At 41.0% G+C, this 26,614-nt stretch overlaps 4 protein-coding genes across 12 annotated transcripts; 2 read left to right on the forward strand and 2 right to left on the reverse strand.

Annotated features, from left to right (window-relative positions):
* The first annotated feature begins 735 nt into the window (after positions 1–735).
* LOC103980829 (methyltransferase-like protein 2) lies at positions 736–5,427 on the forward strand. 9 transcript variants are annotated; one of them, XM_065160587.1, is made up of 11 exons: positions 736–1,127; positions 1,223–1,436; positions 1,792–1,934; positions 2,023–2,043; positions 2,147–2,216; positions 2,325–2,418; positions 3,327–3,504; positions 3,635–3,724; positions 3,886–3,982; positions 4,635–4,881; positions 5,118–5,427. In XM_065160587.1, exons 1-10 carry the CDS (start codon positions 849–851, stop codon positions 4,784–4,786), a joined length of 1,338 nt encoding a protein of 445 aa, XP_065016659.1. In that variant the 5' UTR covers positions 736–848; the 3' UTR covers positions 4,787–4,881; positions 5,118–5,427. The 9 variants fall into 9 exon arrangements, with proteins under 9 accessions (XP_065016659.1, XP_065016654.1, XP_065016665.1 ...); XM_065160582.1 differs by having other exon boundaries at positions 5,133–5,427; XM_065160593.1 differs by having other exon boundaries at positions 2,343–2,418; positions 5,133–5,427.
* A 3,231-nt stretch (positions 5,428–8,658) lies between these two features.
* Positions 8,659–9,924, forward strand: LOC135643566 (homeobox-leucine zipper protein HOX14-like). The gene is made up of 3 exons (XM_065160667.1): positions 8,659–8,960; positions 9,076–9,377; positions 9,453–9,924. The coding sequence occupies exons 1-3, from the start codon at positions 8,891–8,893 to the stop codon at positions 9,684–9,686; spliced, it is 606 nt and encodes a 201-aa protein (XP_065016739.1). The 5' UTR covers positions 8,659–8,890; the 3' UTR covers positions 9,687–9,924.
* A 1,304-nt stretch (positions 9,925–11,228) lies between these two features.
* On the reverse strand, positions 11,229–18,874 carry LOC135643563 (deSI-like protein At4g17486). The gene is made up of 4 exons (XM_065160657.1): positions 18,566–18,874; positions 17,359–17,570; positions 16,711–16,998; positions 11,229–11,476 (listed from the first exon to the last, which is right to left on the reverse strand). The coding sequence occupies exons 2-4, from the start codon at positions 17,564–17,566 to the stop codon at positions 11,232–11,234; spliced, it is 741 nt and encodes a 246-aa protein (XP_065016729.1). The 5' UTR covers positions 17,567–17,570; positions 18,566–18,874; the 3' UTR covers positions 11,229–11,231.
* A 4,588-nt stretch (positions 18,875–23,462) lies between these two features.
* On the reverse strand, positions 23,463–25,343 carry LOC135643556 (scarecrow-like protein 15). The gene has a single exon (XM_065160647.1). It carries the CDS (start codon positions 25,202–25,204, stop codon positions 23,636–23,638), a length of 1,569 nt encoding a protein of 522 aa, XP_065016719.1. The 5' UTR covers positions 25,205–25,343; the 3' UTR covers positions 23,463–23,635.
* Positions 25,344–26,614: the final 1,271 nt, after the last annotated feature.

The following is a 26,614-nucleotide window of genomic DNA, read 5'->3' on the forward strand; positions in this document are numbered from 1 at the left end:
GCTTTTTGCGCTCTGTTAGCTTGTAGCCAACTTGGAGTTTACACCCTACCATATTACTCCAGAAAATGTAAAGCAGAAGTAAAGCTGGCTTTGTTTTCATGGTTTCTTAGGATACCTTCATTCATGATCTTATTCTACATGCAACAGCTCGTGGCAAAGATGCAGCTGTTCATGGGTTCATGTACCTTATATAGAAACTTCTTTTTGTAATACAAGATTCCAAGTATAGTGGTTTTGCTAACATTGAGTCATGATTTTGATTCGGATGCAAGAAGTTGGCCTGTGACCAGATGAAAGAACACAGCACAGAAGATTATTTTTCCTTTACGAGGTATTATTATTGGCCCTTATTTGAGTACATCTTGATTTAATCATAAGAGATTGATGGATTTACTATGATTAAATTGAGTTAAGTATTTTGAACAAATGATTTAGTATCAACCAAACATATATATATATATATATATATATATATATATATATCTATGAATGTTCTAACATATCTTTCTTATTTTTCTTGCAACATTAGTATTAATTGTCTCATTTTTCGATTGTAATTTGATAAACGTGCGCTCGATCAATTCCTAAATGTGTATGTTATTATTATTATTATTATTATTATTATTATTATTATTATTATTATTATTGTCGTAAGGTGAAAAGGGCATATTATTATTTGAATGTATTTGTATGGCAACAAATAAAAAATAAATAGTTGCATTCGGCTAATGAAAACAGAGCAGCTATGCCTGCGTCCGGATTAGGTCATAGCGAACCGGGGTCTCACTCTCTCCCCTCCACCCATGGCGATTCCGCAGTCCGCGGGGTGGTCGAAAGCTTGAGAGGAGATGTCGGACGAGGTCAGATCATTCTTGGACACCGGAATCTATCGACTGGTTCGGGATGGGTCGAAGGTGGTCTTTCTCGACCCTGTTCGAATCCTCAACCACTCCTACTCTCGATTTTGGGTATCTCCGTCGGCTTACTACTCCCGCTCCTTCGAGACTACCACCGCCGCATTGAAAACCGATGCCGTTGAGGATTCTCGGATTCTGAAGAAGAGGAAGAGGACGCGAGCGCCGCGCGATTTGAACGAGAGCGAAAGAGCCTCGGAGAAGCGCCACCAAGTACTGGTCTTCCCCCTTTTTCGTTGAAGCTTGATATTCCTCCCGTTTCCTTTGAGGGCAAAAAGTTCCTCTTTTTATAAAGAAATATCTGACAGGAAGCGAGAACTTTTTTGCTGAATGCGCACAAAGCATTTCTCGAAGCTGCTGAGCTCCAAGCCTTGCTTCCCGAATTGGTGAAGTCTGAGGTCTCCTTGCCTACTAGGAGAGCTTCGGAACAGAAATTTATTCAGCTTGGAAGCCTCTGGCAAGCGCCGTTGTACGAGATATCACTTTGTTTTAGGAACAAGAACTTGTCAGATGATACAGGAGGTCAGGATCCTTAACTGACATACAAAAGATTTGCATAAGATGCTTTAGCAAATTCTAATATTGTTCGAAGGGCCTGGAGTTTGCTTTAAGTAGCTCCTTGGTGAAGTGCTTGCAAACAATATAATAATCATGTGGAGTTGTCTGGCTGTTTTCTGTGGTAAACTTATTCATGCAGTTATATCTTTTTGAAATTAGAGTTTGGTTTATGATAGATGGTGATGTGATATTTTTCCATGGAAATTTTGGAACATTTGTAGCACGAGTTCTTCTTCCCACAATGTTCTGAAATTATGATGACGTTGGTAAGTCTACCACCAAGACAACCAATTAACGTTCTTTCATTATGATTTGTCAGGTTATAGGCTTGGCGATCATGGCGGAACTATTATAGTGCACCGATTGTATAATAACTTAATTTGTAATGAGACAAATGAAGATGTGGAAGCTGAGTTTCAGAGCAATCACTATATATTACCCAGTAGAAGCTGCTTCCACATGGTACCATTTGACACTTGTGATTATTCTGTTGCTCACTAAGAGCATTAAATTTTTTATTATTTTTACTGATGTACCTCTTGGTTTGTAGACCACTGAATTCAGAATTAAGGTACATAGGCTGAGGCTTGTTTTGATACTCTTTGGCCTGCAATGTCTAATATGATCTCGCTTGTGTATGTCTATGTTGGGTTTGGTGATCTGTTGAATGGAAGTCTGACTTACGACAAGTTCGCAATCTTGTTACTGGTAATCTTCACAAGTCAAATCAAACACTCTCATTTGGTAATTAACTTCTGTAGAGAAGGCCAAGTCATCAACATTCCTGACTGTTCCACTTCTTTCTTCCAGATAATATAAATAATTATTTTCCTTACTCTTCTTCTAATGCAGTTGAAAAATGTTTTACAGCTCACTCGAAAGATGGTTTTAACTTTATTGTGATTGACCCACCATGGGAAAATGGGAGTGCCTGCCAAAAAGCAGTGTATGTTTCATCAGTTTCAGCTTTTAGCTTTTTGCATGTTTATTTGGTATCTAGTGCAAATAGATGGTGCAATTTCTTGATTTTTCTGTTTCTTGGACATTCTAGAGTAAATGTGTTTTTTGACTATCATTTCCAAATACTTGTCTAAGTATCCAAGAAATGCTGTATTGCTTTTATTATAAGTAAAGGTAGCTGCTTAATCGCAATTGGATGGTCCAGGTGATGTAAGCAAGCCTCGTTGATCATTTGAACACTATGACAGGTTTAATTTTGGAATAGATTATTAAAGGAACCATAACATTCATGAAACGTGTGAAGTTATCCTGTATATTCTGATTTGATATTTGAACCGGTAAACGTACAATCTTGAAATGGTATGACCTTTTGTAATCGGTATGTTAAAACTAGTTCATACCTGATAGTTTTTGCTGATATAGAGATTGAGTTGAATGTCTTCCATAATCTGGAAAGAGTGTTACATGGCTCCCCACAGTTTTGTTGCATCAATAATATCCACCCACACCCTGGTGCACAACCCCAAGAAGTAAAATATATTATGCTTCACATTACCTAATTTGTTAACCAAGCATCATGTAGTATGAGACTCAACCTACTGATGAGAAACTCAAACCAATTTCCAAAATTTAGTGCCCGTTCTTGGTGATTTACCAACATCTTTGTCCACAACTTTCATATGGATGACTGTCACATTCATTGTTGGGAACTTTTGAATAAATGGTAATCAACAAGTGCATGCTTATATTAGTCTAAGCTTGGTAGGTCCTTCAAAAATTATTGCTGTCTTATTGTACTTGGATATAAATATTCCTATCTCATGTACGATATCTGAGTCGTAATATCTATCTTATTGAAATGAGTTTCTAATTATTTCCAAGTTTCTGTTGCAGGTACCCGACGTTACCTAACAGATACTTTCTGTATCTTCCTGTCAAGGAACTTGCTCATGAAGGGGGAGCCCTTGTGGCACTTTGGATGACTAATCGGGAAAAGCTACGCATATTTGTCGAGAATGAACTATTTCCTGCTTGGGGAGTGACAAAATTTGTTCTCTCCTATTGGTTAAAGGTCACTCAGAATATCACATTTGTTTGCTGCATTTTTTTCTTATTCAAGTGTTCGGCCAGTTTGACTGTGATGATCTTCAACTCTGGTGACCTGTGGATGAAATCTTACTTATTTATAAAACTTGATATAGGTGAAACCAGATGGATCATTGATCGGTGAACTGGATTTATTTCATCACAGACCGTATGAGTGCCTGCTTCTTGGATACATAAATTTGCAGGTAGCTTCTTACCCGATATTTTTGTCGAGTATGGATGACAGATTTTGTTGATAAATATTTTCAATTTTTGCTGTCAGGTGTGCCATTAATATGTGGATATGATATTTATTCACAACAGTATTTTTTTATTTCTCATGTATTTTTTATTTAATTTTCCATAGAATGATGACTCAGGAGCCATGCCATTTGAGTATTTGGGAATCAATCAAGTCATTGTCAGCATTCCTGGTGATTACTCGAGGAAGCCTCCACTGGGACGTATCCTTGCCTAGGATATGTTGCATCTTTAAATATAGCATAACATGTCATATATACCTACCTATCTCTTTTTATCTGCTGAAGATGTTTGTTGGATAAGTTCCTTCTCTCTTTTTTTTCGTTTTCCTACATATAGCTATGCAATGTTCATGTTTGTCTAGTCATTTGGAAGTACATTTTGCTTGAACAGGGCAACCTTTTATATGTCTTTCACTACCATAGGAAGGTTAGATGTGCATCCCCTTTTATGTGGAGAGTTGGCGTCTTTAAGGCAAACGTACGATGTGCTTGTTTTAATGATGCTTGTGCATATGTAATGACTATATTTTTATTTCATAGTAATTAAGGAGATGAGGAGGTTATTAAAACTTCATACAGAATCCATCATGGTAGTAAGGCTGTTGGAACAAACCCAGACTATCACATAATTTAATATAGAGCTTTTCTTGTCAATACTAACCCCTGCAAATGAAATTCTGTCCATTACCCAATGCTGTGTGTTTCTTCATCTATTCACGTCATTACGGTTCTTTACACTATGCAACTAGTTTGAAGCAGCACATTTTGTGTCGTAAGCTTTTTTCATGATATATTCAAGGGAAGAACCTCCTTTTTCTTTTAAGAACCTCATTTGAAACTTGATCAATATCAGAATTATTGAAGGATCATATACCAGGCCCCAAGCCCGCAAAGTGCATTGAGCTTTTTGCCAGAGAACTGGGGGCAGGTTGGACTTCATGGGGGAATGAGCCACTTCACTTCCAAGACTCAAAATACTTTGTGGAAAGAGACAATGAAAGATAATGCTCCTTGATGGGATCTTTCCTGCTGGAATTAAGGCAGTCTCTTTGCCATTGTTTGGATGCTGCAAAGAAGCATTTTTGACTCTGATATCTCATGTAAGTATCCGTAGTGATCGTTGTAGTCTTTTCTTTGAAATGGTCACAAGCATGATACTTTCTGGTTATCATATGCATTTCCTAACAACCTTTTGTTATACTTGTCTTTCATAGCTTGATTTCTTTATTTTCTTAATTTGAGAATCCAAAGAAGCTGGATTCTTTCATGATTAATCTATTTGGTTGATCATTTTAAGTCCCTTGGAATCAATTACATGCTAATATGTAGCGGGTAGTATCCTGTGATGTAGCTTTTCAGGTACTTGGAGAGACCAATCTTCGAGCAGAGCCCCACAATCACAATCTCGAGATGAAAAGTTGGTGGATGCTGCTTTGTTAAGGACTGATTAAGGTGAAAAATCTTTTGCTTTTAACTTCTGATGTTATGATGCTTGGGATAAAGAGACATAACAAGCGGTTGATTAGCCTGTAGAACCCCCTCCACTGCTTGAAGATGGTATGCATCTGTTGTTTATGCAGCATGCGGTATAAAATTCCATTGTATCATCAACATTAAAATGTGATTCATAACTTGCATTTTAATCACATTAGCATCGCATGATACTTCGAATGGGGACCGAAAGCATTCTACTCGAACGAGTTTTCTGTCAGCATCGGAATGGCGGAAAAGATTTTATACGGTTGAATTCTGAGCTAAATTCCTTCCCGAAGAACTTTTTGTAGGATATTAGCTGGTGATCCGAGGAACAAACCAGCATCAAATCTTTTACCACGGCGGGATAAATACGAGGAAAAAGGTAAAAGAGTTAGAATAAAAAATCAAGGTTTATCTCTTTTCGATTCATTAATATTAATTGACTCGACATCTTCTGACTATAATATTTATATATTTCTTAGCATATATTCATATCATTTTAATAAGTGTTTTTTTTTTAATCTTTTTTGCAACCTTACCAAAATATATTCCTTAATTTCTGCATTTCAATGTTAAAAGACTCGATTGTGAAAAAGGACCTTTTTAGTAACTTAAACCTCTGACCTATGTTCGATTTCCTTATCCAACAGAGAGTGGTCGATTAAGGCTTCCTCAACATCCCATCAGAGGCACTTGGAACTTCGTGTCATCTCCCAAACACCATCAATAGGTGGCTCAAATTGTGCCACGATCGAAGGATTTCTATAATCAAGTGAGTTGGGTGATCATACGATCTTACATCTTAAATATTGATATGGTAATAACAATATATCATATCTTCTTATCAAAAGGGAGGATTCGAAATCGTATTCAGTTATATTTATTATTATTATTGAATATGTCAATTAACTTAGTTGATAAAGATTTTAATAACATATCACATAATTTTGGATTCAAATCTCACTTATCCCTCGGGGAAAATAAATTTTTGAGTTAAAGCTGCTCACAAAATAAAGTCGGATGGTCTGAAGCCTTCACTTTCCGTTATACGATGAACTCGAAATTATTATTATTATAAGTCGATCGGAAGATCCATTGAGTTGATAAGATCCCTTCCTCGAATAAAAAGAATTGATCGTGTGTTACTCAAGGCTCCACGTTATAAAGTTTGACGGATGCAATTAGTTTACTAGATTGCAATGTTGATTGCGTGGATTTGTGGAAGAGCCAGCCATGATCTAGTAACAATCGTACACCCTTTGAAGGATTAGATAAGAGTATTTATTTGGCTAACGCTTCTGATTGGAGGTTGGTAATCGGGAAACAGGGGATGGGGAGTGTCCGGAACAAGAAAAAGATGTAATCTTTGGTTTATGTCAAAGGGTGTTGTAGTGGCGGAGGAGAGACTTTAGGCATGTGAAAGAATCCAACACAAAGGAAGGGCACGCACATGTGTTCTCAACTCATGTCGATTTATATTACACTGCCAATCTATCTGTCTTTTCTTCTAAATAAGTACAACGCCTTTGCCCTCCCTCTCCCAATTGATTAATGGTGCTTAGCCTCTTTTATCCTAATCACCTGCTCTGCCCAAATCGTAAGAATGGAGTGGAAAGCATGCTTGCTGTCTTTTACAATGGTGAACTCGATCTAATCTGTTTGTTTCCCTAAGTTGAGCGATCTCTGTTCGTAATGAATGGTCTTCTTGGCCTAATATTTTTCACCAACATCTACCTCTGTAAATCCAATTTGGCCCTCACGAACCTTTTACGAGTCACCAGCCTCTTCATGGCTTCTCCAAAGTCCAAACACCAAAAGATTGCTTCGCGCCAAATCATCGATGGAGCGAAACAAGTGAAACATCACTTGAGAAGTGACTGCTGAGGCCTAAAGGTGGCAGAAAAGATGGGGGGGTGGATTGCTCCATATCCATCAGCCTCCCATGCCACTCATGGTTATGTTAATCCTGCCAGCTAGAGATCAGTGCAGAAATGATTATGGTATGTTAGATAAGCATTGCCACCATTGCAGGGAAAGTGGGAAAGAAGAACAAGACAGTGGCTGCTAGAGATGAGTTGAGGATAGGAATTGCCTCATAGAGGCGAGATTGCAGCAACCCCAAAAGCCAGGGGGGGGGCCTTCCAAGTTTCCATTTCATCCTTTTCAGGGAACCAGATGCAGCTTACTGTGTCAACAATGGACACAGGTCAAGTGTGAGACGGCTCTGCCGAGCTTTCCAAAAGTTGATGTCACTGGTTGTGGTAGCAGCATATGTAAAGCAAGAATCACTTGGAGACATTGGTCAAATCATGATCTGATAAACTAAACCATGGACAGTTGGTGCATGCTTGACCACAGATTGGTGAATGGAGATGTGCCACCTTCCTCTGTAATGTATGTATAGTCTGCAACTTTGTTGGGAGATGCATAGGGTTGATCTTTATCCCCTGCTGAGACAAAGACCCTCCATTGGCACGGAGAGGATAAGATGACTGACAGCATGAAGAGCTCATCACAAGATACCGAGGCAACAGGTCCCCTCCTGAAGGAGTGCCAAGCCATGGCGACGCGTGTTGAGGTCTGCAATGTGTGCCCCATGTGCCTTCTTCACCAACCCTTGCGGCTCTGCAACCTGCAGCTGTTAGAGAAAGGCTTGGCGGCAAATGCAGGGATTAGCGACTTCACCAAGCTGGAATAAGTGGATTTGACTGGCAAAGTAACCTCGGTTATTGCCCAAATTTGGACTGTTCTCTGAGCTAATTACCAAGTTGACTTCTTTTTACTATTGGGAGTATGAGCCCAGGTTTAGAAGATCATAAACAGCCAGAAATTACATACAATATATGGGTTGAGTCTGCATATAAACCTTAGTTGATCATACTTAGCAACCATGATCACTCTAATCCAGTCTACCACGGCACTTGCTTTGCACATGCAGGGTAGATTACCCGAGGCATGGAGAGAGTTAACCTCAGAAACGAAGAAGAGCCATGAGGATGTGCAGGACAGCCTCCAATCAGGAAACCAAGCAACTCTCTCACCCTCTATCCAATTAACGGAGAAAGACGATGGCTTACGACTTGCACCTAAGGGAAAGGACAGTGGCATACGACTTGCAATAGAGGGAAGAAAACGTTGTCACGAAGGTCAAAAAAACACAGCAGAGTGGCCATTTTGCTTGTCTGTCTACGCAGAACACCAGAGAAAGAAAATGTACATTATATTCGACGTTGGAGTGTCCAACAACGTCGTCAGATCACATTGTTTTCATGGCGTCCCGACGTTAACCAAGTAAGGAGCCGAATAAAAATGGCAGGGAACTCCTCTCACCTCGGTTTCACCCCCATACACGTCTCTCCCCATCATGAGCCATGGCGTTCGTGTCATTCTGCCCGTTGTTCCATGGCCTTCGAGTCCACCAAACACCTATAAATAAGCCGCGAGACTTCAACCATGGCAAGTAAACATCGGTCTCCCTTCCCCTCCCCCCTCCCTTGCAGTATTCTGTGTAGGGTAGAGAGCTAAGCTACCGAAACGGAAGATTCAGAGCATCCTTCTTCCTTTATAGTTGAAGAGAGCGAAGAGATTGGGCACTGTTGAAGGGCGGAAGGTGGACCGTGCACGAGAAAGAATATGACCGAGGAAAAGAAGGTGCAGATCCCCTCCCTCTGGGCATCTGAACGCTGCTCTCAGATGCCTCAAGGTCAATCCACTTCCCAATCCTTTCTTTTGCGTTCCTCTTCCATGTCCATGTCCATGTCCCAGTTTCTGGTGGTCACTCGATCATGCATTGCAAGAACTGACTTGTTCCTTTCCAGACTCGGTCGGCGAGAAAAGGACGCGGCGAAGGAGGAAGAAGGCGAAGGGAGATGCGAAGAAGAGGCGACTGAGTGAGGATCAAGTGAAGTTGCTGGAGATGAGCTTTATGGACGAGAGGAAATTGGAGGCAGGGAGGAAGGCCCACCTCGCCGCCAAGCTCGGGCTCGACGCCAAGCAGGTGGCCGTCTGGTTCCAGAACCGGCGGGCGCGGCACAAAAGCAAGCAGGTGAAGGAGGCCTACGTCGAGCTCAAGCTGGCGCACGACGCTGTCGTCCTCGAGAAGTGCCACCTCGAGAACGAGGTTCGTCCATCTCTCTTTGTTTGCAGTGTCAAAGCTGACTGCAGCAAAGCTGAGATCACATGTTTCTAATGGCAGGTGTCGAAGCTAAAGGAGAAGCTCTCGGAAGCAGAGGAGGAGGTAAGGAAGCTCGCCTCCGGCATGAATAGAGCTTCTGGCGGCAACGGTGAGAGCGGCGATGGCAGCCCGAGCTCGTGCTTCTCAGCTGCGAGCCTCCAATGGCAGCGAGAAGAAGCTGAACTCATGTGCATAAACGAGTACGATTTCACCAACTACATGATGATGGAGTGGGCAGATCTATATGGTGTCTAGAGATTGTTGCTGTAATCATCATGATTCATCGGATCACCCCTCGTCCATTGTCGTTAATCTCCTCGCTAACAGTAACAGGAGCTTGTAGTAGTAAATTAAGGTTGCTGCAGTAGTCTTAATGTATCAGAATGATGATGTTGCAAGCATCCAGTTCTGTAAGTCTTTTAAGTGACAGAAGTACTGTTGATCTCCCAAGACAAGCAAACTATTGCCCGTGTCTAGTTTCATCACTCAAAAACTCTTTCTAAGATTGGCAGGTTTGGTCAAAGAAAAGGAAAGGAAAAAGAAGATAGATCAGAAGCCCAAGGTGCAGTAGGGTGGATGGAATTTGTGCACAAATGATTTGAAGGAGTAATCTTTCTTGAGAGAATACAAAAATCTGGGAATTAAAAGGAATCTTGACCTGGTGAGAGAGACATGAGTTTGTAATGGCAGGGCTTTCAATGAATAAGTTTGAAAGAGACAGTACCAGGAAAAATCAAAAGCTGCTCATGGTTGTCACTTTCCTGCAGCTCAAGCAAATAGACCCAGAAGTGGTTGTGGTGAAGTGACAAACACACTGTTCCTTGAATCCACTGTTCTAATATCTATCATTCACAAGTATAAACAGACAATATATAATGCATTTAAGGATGATAAGAAAGAGAATAAAAAATAATGTCACCATGAGCAACTTACCAAGCAATAGTAATTCATGACAAGTTGCAGAGTCATTCAATGCAATACCAAAGAATAGGTTGTATCTTGCGAAAGCATCATTATCGTCGGCTAAAAAATAGAACTAAATCTAAATAAATAGAATATCCTCATCTCGAAAAATTCAGAACATCATGTCGCAGCTGAAGAACAGTAAGTTTATCAAGCATATTCAGTGGTAAAATTGCACAACAAAATATATTTCTTTGCCAACCAATATTCTTGATATATCGGAGCAGAAGCATAGAGCATTGTGATTATTCAGCATTTCTATCTATTGTGTAAAGTTTCAAATTTTCATTTTCATCATTGTATTGCATTATTCAGGAATCCATCAGATGCTTTCTCGGTGGAATTCTTAAAGCCCCATTTTCTACTATACAACTCAAACAATTGCCAGAAACTATTTTTGAGTTTGGTTCATCTAAGTTCTGTGCATCAAAGAGTAGTTCGAGCAAAAAAGAAATTGTTAGCAGTATGACATTAAGGCCAATCAAGCATGAAATTTCAGGAAAGGACGGACACAGTTATCCCAAAATTTTGGGTACCTCTAAGTTCTAAACAAAATCATATAAAAAACAGAGCTAATCAAACCTACAAGAGTCTCTGTTCAAGTGAGCAACCTAGGATAACAGAAAGTATCATTACCTTCATTTAGTTCTTGACATCAAACTAACATTTTTCCGTAACCTTCACATCCATGACGAGCTTTTGTAACAAGGCCAAAGCTTTTAGATGTTATGGGCTGCCATCATTCTGTACTATGATCAACATTCTTGACAAGATCTCTTGCAGGAAAAAGATCTCAGAAGCCAAGGCTGTTTTGTTGATCAAAAGATCCTATAATTTTCAGGTATCCTTCAATGGAATAGCACCAGACCTTCTGAAATCCCAATGCGAAAGGGACCCTCTAAAAGGAGATGTCAAGAGAAGAGAAGAAGCAGAGAACTGTCTCTGTCGCATAGAAATCGAAGATAGACAGCCGAAAGCACTTCTCAGCCTCCTTTTCTCGCCATCCTCAGATGGAGAGTCTGGGCCATGTTGAACAGCAGTTATTTTAAGTGCCTCGGGCAGTAGGCAGTTGCAAAGGGAGCCTGCAGAAAAATAGGTTGTTATTTGATATGTCCAGAAAATTTGATATAAGAAACAAAATAAAATAAAATGATCAAAAAAATGAGTAATATAACGCTGTCCACAAACAGAAGAAGAAAAGACATCTTGATTTCAAACTTATTGTTTGACCAGTGAAGAATGCTTCCATGTCTGAGGTTCAAATTCAGTACATGTAGTAAAAAAAAAAGGTTTTATTTCTCCATAGCATTTAGTTGCAACTCGAACATACACAGATTGAACAAATCTACATCATCGTAAAAGATGCCAAGGATGTCATGTATGCTGAATGCATTTGGATCCCAGTCTGCAATCATCAGACTAGATGCCTACAAAATTTCACTCAACAAGAAAGAAAACTACCATACATTGTTGAAAGTTGAAACAGATGCCAAGTGATTTCCCACAAATCTAGCACAAATGCATCTTCTCACCAGAGGACAAATGTCCGAGAAAACTTCAGAAATCATCCCCAAGAATCACCAAATAGAACCCAGTTTGTTAAAATCTTAAAAAACTGGTAGATAATTTTGAAGTATCCAACAGGGATTAAAAAGTTATCTGATGATGTCAATATGCGAACCCAATACAAGTTTGGCAATTAAAATATCCAGGTTACATAAATGTTTGTGCTTAGAATTGGAGAAACAAATAGATCTGTAGTTAACATCATGAACATCAAACTACAACATTTAAGGCATGGGAATTATATTGCCATTTGGCACTAAATCTTCTTTGGTGCTCCACCTAGCATCCAAACGAATCAAGTGTTCTGTACCTTAGTTGATTGCACAAGGTATTTAGCTACAGACAAGTCAATGACAAAAAGAAAATCATAATCTGGTGACCTACAAGATTTTGACATACTCAAATAAACAATTCTATAAGAAGGTTATATTAATGAATTACTCTACAAATGCTAAATCAAATTTATCACATGGATATCTTCCATTATTTCAAATCATACAACCAGAATCGTTAGCTGTTGATCCCAATGCTGGACTAGCTCCAAACTGTCCGACTTCTCCTTCTTTGAGCTATGCCAATTTGAAACCCTAAGACTTATCAGGGATCGAACAACCTCACTGAACTCGGTAGGATTTACAATCTTGACCACTTCAGGTCGAGCTTGACAATCTTGGTTGATAACTAGTTGAATCTAAGCTACCTCAGAGAAACTAGGTATTTCTATCAAATGTTGGGGATGGAGGAGCAAGGAAAAAACAGAATACTACGATACGAGTAAAAAAAATCCTTTCGATTCAAGAAAACTGATATAGTATTTAAAACAAGAGGATTGATATAGAACACTTACAAGATATTCTCAAGTGTATTCTCCCTTCTATCTTACTTCATGAACTACAGTCCTATTTATAGGACCTAGTGGTAACTACCCATATCATCATGTCACCCATGATTGAGGTAGTTATTGAAACTACCCTATAACTTCTAGATCATGGTAACTACCTAGATAACTATTAGATCATGGTAACTACCTAGATAACTACTAGATCATGATAACTACATAGATAACTACTATGAATCAATTCTCAATACTCTCCCTTGATTCATAGTTATATACACCGATTTACGACATGAAATAAACATGCTTTTGAACTGGAAGCGACTTGATGAGGATATCTGCAACTTGCTCATCTGTTCCACAATACTTCATTGCTATGGCTCCACTTGCTACAAGATCCCGGATGAAATAATAGCGTATTTCTATATGCTTCGTTCTTCCATGAAATGTTGGATTCTATCTCAATCATGAGTGACATGGTGATATGGGTGGTTACCGCTAGGTCCTATAAATAAGACCGTAGTTTATGAAGCAAGATAGAAGGGAGAATACACTTGAGAATATCTTGTAAGTGTTCTATGTCAATCCTCTTATTTTAAATACTACATCAGTTTTTTTGAATCGTAAGGATTCTTTTTACTCGTATCGTAGTATTCTGTTTTTTTCCTTGCTCCTCCATCCCCAACATTTGTGGTATCAGAGCCTAGTTTCAATCTGAACTGGGCATTATGACTTTCAATGGTAATTTCATGTCTCAACCCCTTATTTCCATCTTCTCGGGCAAATGCTATGGATTTTGGAGTATCAAGATAAAGACTCTATTCAAGTCTCAAGATCTTTAGGACTTAATAAAAAATAGATATGCGGATCCAGATGATGAAATCAGGCTGAGGGAAAATAGAAAGAAAGACTCAAAGGCATTGTTTATTCAACAAGCTGTATATGAGATAATCTTCTCAAGAATTGCAGCAGCGACAACCTCATAGCAAGCTTGGTTGATACTTCAAAATGAATTTCAAGGCTCATCAAGGGTGATTACGATAAAACTTCAAACCTTCCGTCATGAGTTTGAAATTTTGTTCTTGCTGCAATTGAGAAGTCAAAAGATTTATCTACATTTTCATTTGATGAACTAATGGGTTTTTGCAAGCACATGAAAAGGCTGAACAAGTCACTTGAAAAAAACGAAGAGAAAGTATTTCAGGTTAAGGGGGAGTTTTTTACTTCAAAAGAAGACAAAAAATCAACAGGAAGAGGACGTAGCAGAGGAGAATTTCATGGTAAAGGAAATGAAAAAGGAAGAGAACACTTTGATGGGCATGATGAACAAAGGCAATCAAATTATAATAAAAAAAAATTACAAGAGTGAAATTCAATGTCACTATTGTAAAAAGTTTAGTCACATGAAGGTAGATTGTTGGAAAAGAGAAAAGCAAGCAAGCTATGTGGAGGAAAATGAAGAAAACAGTAAATTGTTTATGACTCATTCACAAGTTCATTATATCTCAAATGATATTTTATTTATGGATAGTGGATGTTCTAATCATATGTCAGCCATAAAATCAATATTTAGAGATATTGATGAAACTCACAAGTTGAAAGTTAGACTTAGAGATAATAAGCAAATCTAAGTGGAAGGGAAAGGAACAATTGAGGTGAAGAGGGAACGTAAAATACCTTGATAATTTTTATTTCACAAAGAAAGTATGCAATAGATCTACTCAAAAAATCTAACTTTATCAAGGTATTTTACCTTCCCTTGATAAAGTCTTCACCTCAATTGTTCCTTTCCCTTCCACTTGGATTTGCTTGTTATCTCCAAGTCTAACTTTCAACTTGCGAGTTTCATCAATATCTCTAAATATTGATTTTATGCCTAACATATGATTAGAACATCCACTATCCCAAAACCAAATATCATTTGAGATATCATAAACTTGTGAATGAGTCATAAACAACTTACTATTTTCTTTATTTTCCTCCATATAGCTTGCTTGCTTTTCTCTTTTCTGGCAATCTGCCTTCATGTGATCAAACTTTTTACAATAGTGACATTGAATTCACTCTTATAATTTTTTTTATCATAATTTGATTGTCTTTGTTCATCATGCTCATCAATCTTCTGTCACGTTCTCTTCTTGCTGAATTTTTGTCTTCTTTTGAGTAGAAGACTCCCCCTTAACCTGAAATACTTTCTTTTCGCTTTTTTCAAGTGACTTGTTCAACCTTGTTTCATATGCTTGCAAGGAACCCATTAGTTCATCAAATGAAAATATAGATAAATCTTTTGACTCCTCAATTATGGCAATAACATGATCAAATTTCGGAGTTAAACTTTTCAAAACTTTTGCAACAATTATATGATCAGAAAGATGTTCACCATAAGATTTTATTTGACTAACAATTTCAATCACTCGAGAAAGAAAATCTTGCACCAATTCATTGTTTTTCATGAATAAAATTTTAAACTCACGACGAAGGGTTTGAAGTTTTACCGTAATCACCCTTGATGAGCCTTGAAATTCATTTTAAAGTATCAACCAAGCTTGTTTTGAGGTTGTCGCTGCTGTAATTTTCGAGAAGATTATCTCATGTATAGCTTGTTGAATGAAGAACAATGCCTTTGAGTCCTTCTTTCCATTTTCCCTTAACTTGATTTCGTCATCTGGATTCGCATATCCATTTTCTATTAAGTCTCAAATATCTTGAGACTTGAATAGAGTCTTAATCTTGATACTCCAAAATTCATAACATTTACCCGAGAAGATTGAAATAAGGGGTTGAGACATGGAATTGTCATTAAAAGCCATAATGCCCAGTTCAGATTGAAACTAGACTCTGATATCACAAATGTTAAGGATGGAAGAGCAAGAAAAAAACATAATATTACGATACGAGTAAAAAGAATCCTTTCGATTCAAGAAAACTAATATAGTATTTAAAACAAGAGGATTGACATAGAACACTTACAAGATATTCTCAAGTGTATTCTCCCTTCTATCTTGCTTCATGAACTACGGTCCTATTTATAGGACCTAGTGGTAATCACCATGTCACCCATGATTGAGGTAGTTCTTGAAATTACCCTATAACATCTAGATCATGGTAACTACCTAGATAACTACTAGATCATGGTAACTACCTAAATAACTACTAGATCATGGTAACTACCTAGATAACTACTAGATCATTGTAACTATCTAGATAACTACTATATCATGGTAACTACCTAGATAACAATTATGAATCAATTCTCAATAATTTCAATAAAAGATAAAAGAAAGATGCAAGAGAGGAAGAAGTAAAAGAAAAAGGACAATAATAAAGCACAAAGAAGTTTTAAAAGAAGAGAAAATCAGAACCAACAAAAGTGAAAAAAAGTCTGCTGACGTATATTCGTTTATCACCCGTAAACTTTTAGCCTAGATCACCTTTTCTGAAAAGATAAAGTCAAGGCTGCTTTTGTTCCATGAGTTTTTAAATTTTTTTGGAATATAATTTTTCTCTATTTTTCTGCCTTGTATAGTATATATTTTCATTTTGTGACTTGTTTATATGCTGTTGGTGAAAAGGACAGAATAGCTCAATCCAACTGTCAAACCCGATCCAGACTCCAGATTGTAGTGTTGGTGTTTCAGACATTGTTTTAATTGCATTGCTAAGAAACTGAAACAGTAATGTTTAGATCAACTTTTTCCTCCCTATATTTTAAGTGGCTTCTAATACTTTTTAATGATAATATTAAAATATTAATGACGTCAAGATGTAGATATGAAGTGAAAAACAATATTTTGAGTTGTGCAAGAGGTATCTCGGTTGCAGAAAACTGTTGAAATAGTTTGCGGCACTAGCTAGTACCCACAATTCTTCTGAAAACACAGTTGTTTATGCTTTAAACAAAAAATAGAAGCATACCTATCCTAGCAAGTCGGTTCACCCATTTTGGAATTGAATTGCCAGTTAACTTATAACAGATATCTTTGCAGAAGTGGTTGCAGTTCTTCATGATCAAGTGGTAGGTGTCTCCATTGTAATTCACAGACTGAAGTTCCATAAATTCTCTTAGCTGCAATGGGTCTAAGCACGTTGTACCCATGAATATTGATTTCCTAAACCTGAAGCCTGGACATTGACGAGGCTCAACCTCAAAGACTCCACTTGATGGATAGTCATGTGCTCCAAATGCATATTCCACCCCATGAACTACGATAACCAATAAAGAGGATTAAAACTAATATCATGCCTGGGAAAAGTGCTTTAATCTTAAGAATTTTATGGGTAAATATAGGAATCAAGAGGCTTCTAGCCCTACAGAATTGGCATGGAAATAACAATTTAGCCAGAATGTAAGAATGTACACAAGTGATAAAGCATGTATTGTACTGAAAAATACGAGCATTTTGATTAAGGGTGAGCTTGACTTAGTAACATTTTGTGTTCAAAAAGGAATTCAGGGATTACTTTAAAAAATTGCAAGAATCTTATAAACATTTATGCATATTAATAGACAACAATTTTCTGTGAATTCCTTATCCGAACCAAAAAGGCATCAGCAGACAATACCTTCAACACCTGTGTGATATATCCCAAGGCCTGCCCAGTACATATAGCCATTTATTGGTGTCAAGTCATATACATTCAGGTAAACCGGTGCATTTCCTGATGTTTGGCTTGCCGATCGAACCTTTGGGAACATGCAAAAATGGGTGGAAGACCTACTTAGCCGAAGAGGCATGAGGGATTTCCAACCCTTCTTTGAGCACGACTTCATCTTCCTTCAAATGAAGAAAAAGGGAGGGGGAAAAAGTCAACAGTTAGTCAAACTGAAGAGGAAAACACAAACGATTTACAGTGAGATGGAGTTTTCAGACAAAGTGAAACCCGGAAGAGCCACCCAGAAATTTCTGAATTCTTGTTTCACAAAAAGTAATCTTAGTAACAGATGTCAGTTTATTGTCACTTGGAAGAATTATACAACCATGAAACTTAAAAAAGAAGCTTTTAAGATCAAACAAGTGTCAAACTAAGGCAATTGAGAGATATCAAAGACATATAATTGAATTTAGGAAGTATGAAGTCCAAACGTCGCAAACTAGATCTTGTCAGAACATGAAAGGAAGCTGACATTTGCAGGACGAATCTGAAAACAGCATAGAAGGTATAATTCCATAAGACCCGAGGTATCAAAGGACTTCATCAAATTCAAAGGACAGGACAGTGACAACTGCCTGGCAACTAGTCACGACACTTGAGCAATAAAAGAAAATTACTAGGGCACTTGAGGAGAAAATAGGCAAATTAAAAGCAAAGATCAGAGAAATGACCTACGCAGTGAAAAATCCGATCTGAGAAAGGTAACTTGATGCACACTGGCAAGGAAAATGTCGGAAAACAGGTCTTGACAGAAAAATCGAAGCACACAAGAACAGATTTACATTCTTTGAAGTACTAACAAGTAAAACCACAACCATTGCATCTACATTGCCTGAAGAGAGGAGGAGAATAAGATGTTTACAGGAAAAAGATGTTCTTTTCTGCTACTATAGCCTCGCAAGAACACTCGGATTTGCCCTAAGGCGACGAGGAACCTACGCACATTTAGCTGAATCCATTCAGCGCCGTCAAAAAAAATATATATATTTCCATCAATTCCACGACATTTAACAGATCACAAGCAAACGGTATCCTAAAGGACCGAAATTGCAAGAGAAAACACAAGAAAATGCCAAAAAGAGGAGAAAGAAAGCAAAGAACAAAGAGACGGACTCACCCTCCTCAAGCAAACCCCCGAATCAGGTCATCGACCGCCACAATGCACTAGGAAAGGCGTCATTTTGAGATCCCGAGGGATCACCACCGGCCGACCGCGGCACCAATCAAGGGGGAAGACGAGGAACAGGTGGGGGAGACCGGAGAGGCCTCGAAAGATTTTAGAGATGTGCTCCCGTTGTTTTGCTTCGGCTTCGGAGAGATCCCCGAACAGATGTGGTTTATATCATCAGGAAGACGGGAGAGCGAGGCTTGGCCTCCTCTGCCTGCCCTGTTACAGGCACAGTAGAAACAACCAGGAGACAGCCTATTTCTCTGGAGGCGCGCTCCTTCGATACTTTCTAATGACAACACGATAAAAAATGCTCCTCCTCGCAAGAAGATAAAAGTTCAAACGTGGTCATCTTTCTCTTACTTTTCGCTTGAATAATCGATTGCATTACCGGTGATCGGGAGAATGGTGAGTAGATGATGGCATTCCAGATTCTTGTCATCAACATTCATTATGCAACACCTTCATCCAACTCATTACACCCTGCAGCATCCACACAACAGTGCTGCAAACAGGCATCTGCTTTCCATGCTTCAATTCTTTTCTCTATCCTCCCAGTGTCAGGGGTGGTCAAGGACAACGTCAGAGGCCAAACGCCAAAAGGCTGCAGTTTCACCGAGAAAGTTTAAAAGTCCTTCTGCTGCCAGTCTTAGTACGGGAATCTGCCTGACATATACTGTAGTAAACTTTTGGATGTTTGCATGTCTTTTACCCACTGGTAGCATACAGTGAACATTCAGATATCACTGTGGAGCTGGAAGAGCTACAGTAATATCCACACAGCTTTTCCTAATATTATTTATTTCAGGGTTCATGGTTCATGGTTCATGGTTCATGGTTCATTGTTAGGTAGATGCATATAGTAATGCATCAACCTGAGCAAGACTAATAGTACAAGACCACTGTCAAAGTGGAATGATCCGAAAGATATATAGGTTTACTAGTCCTAAACTATAGCTTGTTAAGAATTGTGGGCATCAAATTATCCTGTCCAGGAATCTTGGTCCTACATATTTTGACTGGTTTATGAAGCTTGCCAAAGAGCCAGACGAGGGTTGTCGTGGAATAACAGGGTTTGCATGCATGCATGCACTTTTGTTTTTGTCTGAGCAAACTTCACTGTGCTACAAGATTGCAGAATCATCATCACATCGTTACTCTTATTGCTTCCAAAATTTGCAGAATTCAAGTTTCCCGTGCATTTAGACTAGATTAGGAGCACTTTTGCTGAACGTTACTGATGTCTTCAACAGCTGAGTGATCCTAGTTCTTCATGAAACTAACGTTGCTGGGAGACTCATGAACTACTACTGTGTCGTCTTCAAGTAGATTGATATCTGAGACTAAAGGCGTTGTAGTTTATGAGCAGGAATCGACTTGAGACGACGACGGGGAAGTGATGCGAGAGCATCTGCGCTGGCGAAGCGGATGATTTGACATCCATGCATGTGCTTGCGTCAAGATCCAAGAAAACGAGACCTACAGTGGAATTGGCATGTGAAGAATTGGAACGCGCGGAATGCCAAGAGGAACAGGCGACGTGTTTTGAGCAGGCTTTCCATGAACAAAGAGGAGCCGAGCAAATGTGTGATGAGCGAGCTTGTCGACAACAACAACTGTGCAAGAGATCCGCGATCAGGATGATGTCTGAGACGCCCAAATCGTCCGGTAGGGGGAGTTCTCCTCTCCCTTGTTTCTATTACGCATGGCGGTTCCCAATGCGGCCCAAAATCCTCGGCCTTGTGGACAGATTGGAGCCCACACAAACGCTATAATTGGAAGAAATTGGTCAGAGGAATTTCCAATTTGAAAGTCGATGACCTTTGTACACGTGTCCTCTATGTCAAAAGAAAAGATGAGGACTCGTTGATATGAAATGTTGCCAATGTTGTAAGTGACAGGTTTGTGTCAATTTTTTTTCTGTCTATCGAGAATTAGATGGTAATGACTTGTGCCAATGTTTTTTCTTCTAATTAATAGGTGCAAAAAACATCAAATGTTTCAGCGTCATGTGTATATGGAATGTTATATTTAGCAAAGGATAAGGTATAGCAGATTTCCTCGACTACGATCAAGCTTCTTCAGTAATTTATTTTCTATTTCTGCCAAAGCCTTCTGCTGCTCCTCTGGGTGTCGGTGTGGAAGCTAGAAGGATTGGTTTTGACTTCGTTCCTCCACTGCAGAAGACCGATGATTCCTCTCCCGTCTCCTCTTCCTCTTTCCTGTCTGGCTGGAAAGGGCAGCATCGTTGCTTACCTCTCCTCCAGTGCCTGCGGGCTTCTTCTCTCGCCTCTCCGACTCCGTCACCTGCTACCTCTCGGAGCACCGTAGCTGGTCCGAACTCGCCGACCGCTCAGCCACCTCCCACCCTCACAAGAACCTCGCCTAAGCTGTCGTGGTGGTCATCGTCCTCACAACTGCTCCCCGGCCAGCGACCTCTCCTTCTCGTTCCCGCATCTCACTCGAGCGAGAAGTGTCGCTGCCACCATCCTTGCTGCACAACCATCACTGCTTTCCTGCGACAGCAGGAACCATTGCAGTTCTTGCAGTAGCAGCCGCTTCCATCTGCCGCTGCATCTTGCTTCCTTTACTGCAGTAGCTTTCGCTGCATCTACTGCTACTGCCGCTTCCTGCATTGAGGCCGACGGAGCTTTAGCAGATTTCTCATAAATTTCTCCTACTACAGCATCGCTGTAGATTTCTTTAACATCGCTGCAACATCACTGCAGCTTCCTCATCGTTGCAGTAGTAGTTTTCAGCAGCAACAGCTGCAACAATCTGCAGCTACTCTTCTCACTCATTTCCTCCCTCACTTCCTCCATCTACCGTGAAGCATTGTAGTAAAAAAAAAAAAAAAAAAGAAAGGACGCTGGAATGCCTTCGTTATCTTCTTCATATTTCAGTTCCTATTTATGCAGTAACTCACAATTCTTCTCCTACAAGGCTTATCTCCGTCAATGCAGGAACTCACAATTCTTCTCCTACGAGGCTTATCTCCATCAATGCAGCTACACTAATCCCTTTTAAGTTATCAAAGTGTGACAACTTTGTGTCCTAATGTGCTCAATTTTTTAATCTCTTATTTGGATATAATTTGCTAGGTTACGTTGACGGCTCCTTCAATTCTTCACCAGCTATGCTCAACATCCCCGGAGAACCTAGTCCAGTACCTACTCCAGCTCACAAACTGTGGTTGCGTCAAGATCGTCTCATCCTTCAAGCTGTTCAAGCCTCAGTTGTTGGATCCATCGCTCTATTGATTTTTGCATGTGTGACTACTGCTGATGCATGGTCTAAACTACAAACAACCTTGGCAAATCATTCACCTACTCGCTAGCTTAGTCTTCTATCCAAGCTGATGGTGACCAAACAAGAAGGAAGCATTATCACTGATTATCTATAAAATATCAAAGTTATTATCGATGACTTAACTTTGATAGATCATTCCCTATGTGACGAGAAGATCATCATTCATACCCTAAATAGTCTTGGAGACGACTACAAGGAGTTGGCGACTGCAATTCGGGCACGTGACTCGCCAGTCTCCTTTGAAGAACTCTATGACAAGTTGACTGACTATGAGATGTATTTGAAGCGTGCGGAGAAACTGCTCGAACTGTCTATCACAACTCAAGTCAGTTATAAGTCTAAGAGGAAGAATACTCGGTACCCTCCGCACATCACCAAAGGTATTCTTGATCCTATGGGTCCCATGCAACACCCCCCTTATCGTCCGAACTTCTCGCAAAGTGGCAACTCCAATACTCGTTCGCCTTGTCATCTTGCCCCTTTAAGCCACCAACGACGGATCGCCTGCTAGTTGTGTGACAAAATCGAACACTTCGCTAAAGTTTGTCGGTCTCGGTCTCGACCTCAAACAAATATCCTAATCTCCTCACTACTCTGACGATTAGCCAGCCCAACTGGATTGTGAACTCTGGTGCCTCCCATCATATTATCTCTAATTTTCAGAATCTGTTTCTCCACAATCCCTATGGTGGCGATGAAGATATCATCATCGGTGACGGTAATGGCCTTCCTATAGCTCAAACTGGTTCCACAACGCTTACTTCTGATACTACTACATTTACACTCGATGATGTTTTATGTGTCCCTAATATTAAACGCAACCTTATTCTATTTCTCAGTTTTACAAAAATAATAATATTTTAATTGAATTCTTTTCTGATTCCTTTCTTATTAAGAACTTGAGCACGGGGCATCCTTAATCCAGGACCCGAATAGAAGAAACATTTACGAATGACCGTCAGCTCCATAAATAACCTAACTCACTATTCATTCATCCGTTGCGGCTCTAATTGATATGTGGTATCGTCGTTTTGACGATCTCTCGTCTCTTATTTAGCATAAATTACTTTCTAATTTCTTTTTTTTTATATTTCTTAATCGTATAGTTGTATAACGCTGCATTGTGATGTTAGTAATATATTTCTAAATCGTACAGTCATTTGGTTCATTTTCTATTCCCACCTTTAAATTATTTGAAACATACTATTTGTTGGCTCCACTCGATGCATAGCGATTCCCAATGCGGCCCAAAATCCTCGACCTTTGTACAGGTGTCCTCTATGTTAAAAGAAAATATTTGAGGACTCGTTGCTAATGTTGTAAGTGATAGGTTTGTTACCAATTTTTTTCTTTTAATTAATAGGTGCCGAAGACATCAAATGTTTCAGCGCGTTTGGTGTAAATGGAATGTTATATTTAGCAAACGGATAAAGATAAGATTTCATCATATCTCTCTATTCTGTTTAGTTCAGAAAAATCCTCTAATTAGTTGAAAAAAATTTTCTTTTCTAATTTATATAAATAGGAGAGGGATATGTGAATTCAACCAAGTTTCTTCAGTAATTTTTTTTTTAATCTTTTTTCTAATAATTAGAAAAAAAATACACACGAAAGCAGCATCCAATCACCATGCGCGCCAATTAGTGATTACAATCGACAATAGAATATATCTAAGGACACGGAGGACGGCGGCTGCGGGGCCCGCAAGAATTAGCATCTCCAGGCTGACGTGGATGCCAGCTCCCTCCCCCTCCAGCTCAGCACGAGGGCTCTGTTTCTCCTCGCCACGTGGTGGCCGTCCACCGGGGCTCGCTGCACCAGACACTTGGCCTGCGACTCGGCTATCTCGCTGAGGTGTAGGGGAACCCATCCGGCCCCAGCGAGCATCTCTCGCCATAGGCCTAGCCGCACCGGCCACTCTCCCACCGTGGCCGCCACCCACGGCCGCACCACCGCCCGCTCCACCTGTTGCACCGCCCCTTCCCCAGCTCCCGTCGCGGCCGCCGCTTCCGCCACCGACTCCAGCAGCGCCGCATAGTGTCCCACCCCCTCCGACACCCTCCGCTGCAGCGATAGCGTGGGGTGGGCGCCCGCTACCCCGGAAGTGGCGCCGCCGTCCGTGTCGACGAACACCACGACCCGCGGGGATGCATGGCGGACGAAGCGGAGTAGCGTGGCGGTGGACACCTGTGCGCCGTCGCCGCTGCTGAAGAGGCGAAATGCGGAGGGCGTGAGGACGACGGCCGTGGGCTCCCCGGCGCCGGAGAGGACGATGTCATTGAGGGCGAGCTTTCCGAGGCCGCCGACGCGGACGAAGTTGACGACGAGGCTGATTTTGAGGTTACGGGCGAAGTCGCGAAGGTTCTCCGCCGCAAAAGCCGTCTCAGCGGACTCCTCCGCGATGACGGCTGTGATGCGCACGGCAGGCGGGGAGGAGAGGGAGGCGCCGCTCCTCTCGGCGAGCTCCTGCGCGAAGGACGACCACTGCACGCCGAGGCCGAAATCGAAGTCAACGAGGTGGATGGACCGGGCGCCACCGTCGAGCGTCTCGATGAGGATCTGGGTGGCGGTGAAGGTGGCGAAGTGAGGAACGGGAGAGAGGTCCGAGAAGACCTTATGGTCATCGATGTGTCGTACGAGCTCCAGGGCAGGGATGGGCGGCTCGGTGGTGGAGGGGCAGAGCAGGCCCAAGAGCGCCTCCTTGAAGAGAGAGACAGCTCTTTGGAGAGGGGAGACTACCGTAGAGGGTATGTGTTGATTGAGCCGCGACAATATCACGCGTGCCGCGTCGAAATCGTTGGATTCCAGGTAATAGGCGGCGCGGATGAGCGACTCGAGCTGGGAACGGTCGAAGCCGGGGGACGGCGACGAAACGAGGTCGCCGGCGGCGAAAGAGTCGAAGGGGATGTCAAAGTGGAAGTTGAGGAAGGAGGGGTTGACGTCGTCGGGAAGGGGGGAAAGGTCAGGGGTTTCAGGAAGCAACCAGGAGGCGGTGTACCATTCGTCCGAGGAGGGGAAGTGGTGGTGAGAGTTGCCGCCGCCTCGGAAGAGGAGAGGGGGGTCGCAGACGCCGGCGGGTGCGGCCGATGGGGCGGTGACAAACCTGGAGGTGAGGCGTGGGTCGAGGACGGAGGTGGGCTCGTAGAAGAGGTTGGGCGCGAAGAGGATGCTGTTAGTATTGAGGTTGTCGGGAGAGGAGTCGAGGAGGAGGGGTTTGGAAGGCACAGCCAACCGGCGATGAGTCCGAGGGGAGTCAGTGCGGGCCTCGGAATGCTTCATTAGAATCACCAGCGTAGCGTCGGAAAGGGAGCAAAGGTTCTCGCTAACTCTCGCTGATCACATACACATGAATCCTTTCTTGGATCTTGGGACAGGAGCGAGGTAGGAGCTTTTGGTTGTTGCCAAGAGGTCGTCCGTCATAAAGGGGGGAAGAGAGGGAAGGCGAGAAATGGCACGGGGGGAAACGAGCACTGTGGATGCGTGAAAACGATGAGGAGAGGACATGGGTCAAACAGGCCTTCCCTTACGGCCGCCGAGAGGATTCAGCGTGAAGCTGTTGCTTTCACGTAACTTTGTTGGTGGCCGCCAGTGAGACCACTGACACGCAACAGTGTTTGGGCTCAGTGGTCCTGTTGCTTGTGATATCACTACTCTTTTACTTCTTTTGGTCTCTCTTCTCCCTCGGGATGTCACCTCGTGGATTTGCCGTCTCGTGCGAAAGGAGGGATGGTGATGTTTGCACGCTAGACTGTTTCCCCTTCTCGACTAACTAAAACACTCATCGCTGTCTTGTCGAGAAGGCCAACTTTACCTTCAGGAGGTTGTCGAGTAACTTCATCAATGCTACTGCTAAACGTACTGTAAATTTGGTGCCAATTGATGATGCAAGTTATAACGAAGACGTTCACCGGTAGGTTCCAATCGAGTAAATATAATTGATGATCAGTAGCTTCTCATCTATCTTGGTCCTTTGCCACCCTCAAATTATTACGTGAAAATTGCATGATTCATCGTTCTCTTCCGTTATCCTGGATGTCTGAAGTGTATTTGAAGCCATATAACTCCAAACATGACGATATTATCTACAGTGAGCAGTCAACCATTGTACAGTTAATGGATGACTATCGATTATAAATCATGGTCATCGAGTCTTCGGACACAGGAGGAATTACAGAAGCCTCAATATCTGATGTGGACACACCCAACCACTTGTTGATGCCAAAAGACAAATTCTAGCTCCGATCAGTATATATTATATGCTGTGATGTCCCGATTTAGTTCTACTAAAAGGACGAATGCAACTATACGTAAGGTTGGATCAATCTGTTAATATTAATTTAAGTATTACAAATAATATGCTTTTCAACTCTTCAATTATCAAAATCCATACTATAATATTTAATAGCATGCAAAATTATCTTTAAATAAGTTGACAAAAAAAAAAGAAAATAATTAGATCTACGTGGAAGGTCTCCTCATTGCCTTCTATTTGAGTGTGCCATGAAGACCAACTTTCTGTAGGACTGCCGTGTAGGGGCACCCTGGACGCCAAGCCATACTTTGGAAATGATATGATGCGACCATTTTGATGTAAAGCAGAAATGATGAGAACATTTGGTGCACGGTAGACGCACGATGTTCCTTGTGAATGTCGCCCATAAATACATGGGATTGGAGGTCAGTGGAGAT

Source organism: Musa acuminata, chromosome BXJ1-4 (assembly GCF_036884655.1).
Source record: "Musa acuminata AAA Group cultivar baxijiao chromosome BXJ1-4, Cavendish_Baxijiao_AAA, whole genome shotgun sequence".
In the NCBI taxonomy this organism is placed as follows: Eukaryota; Viridiplantae; Streptophyta; class Magnoliopsida; order Zingiberales; family Musaceae; genus Musa; species Musa acuminata.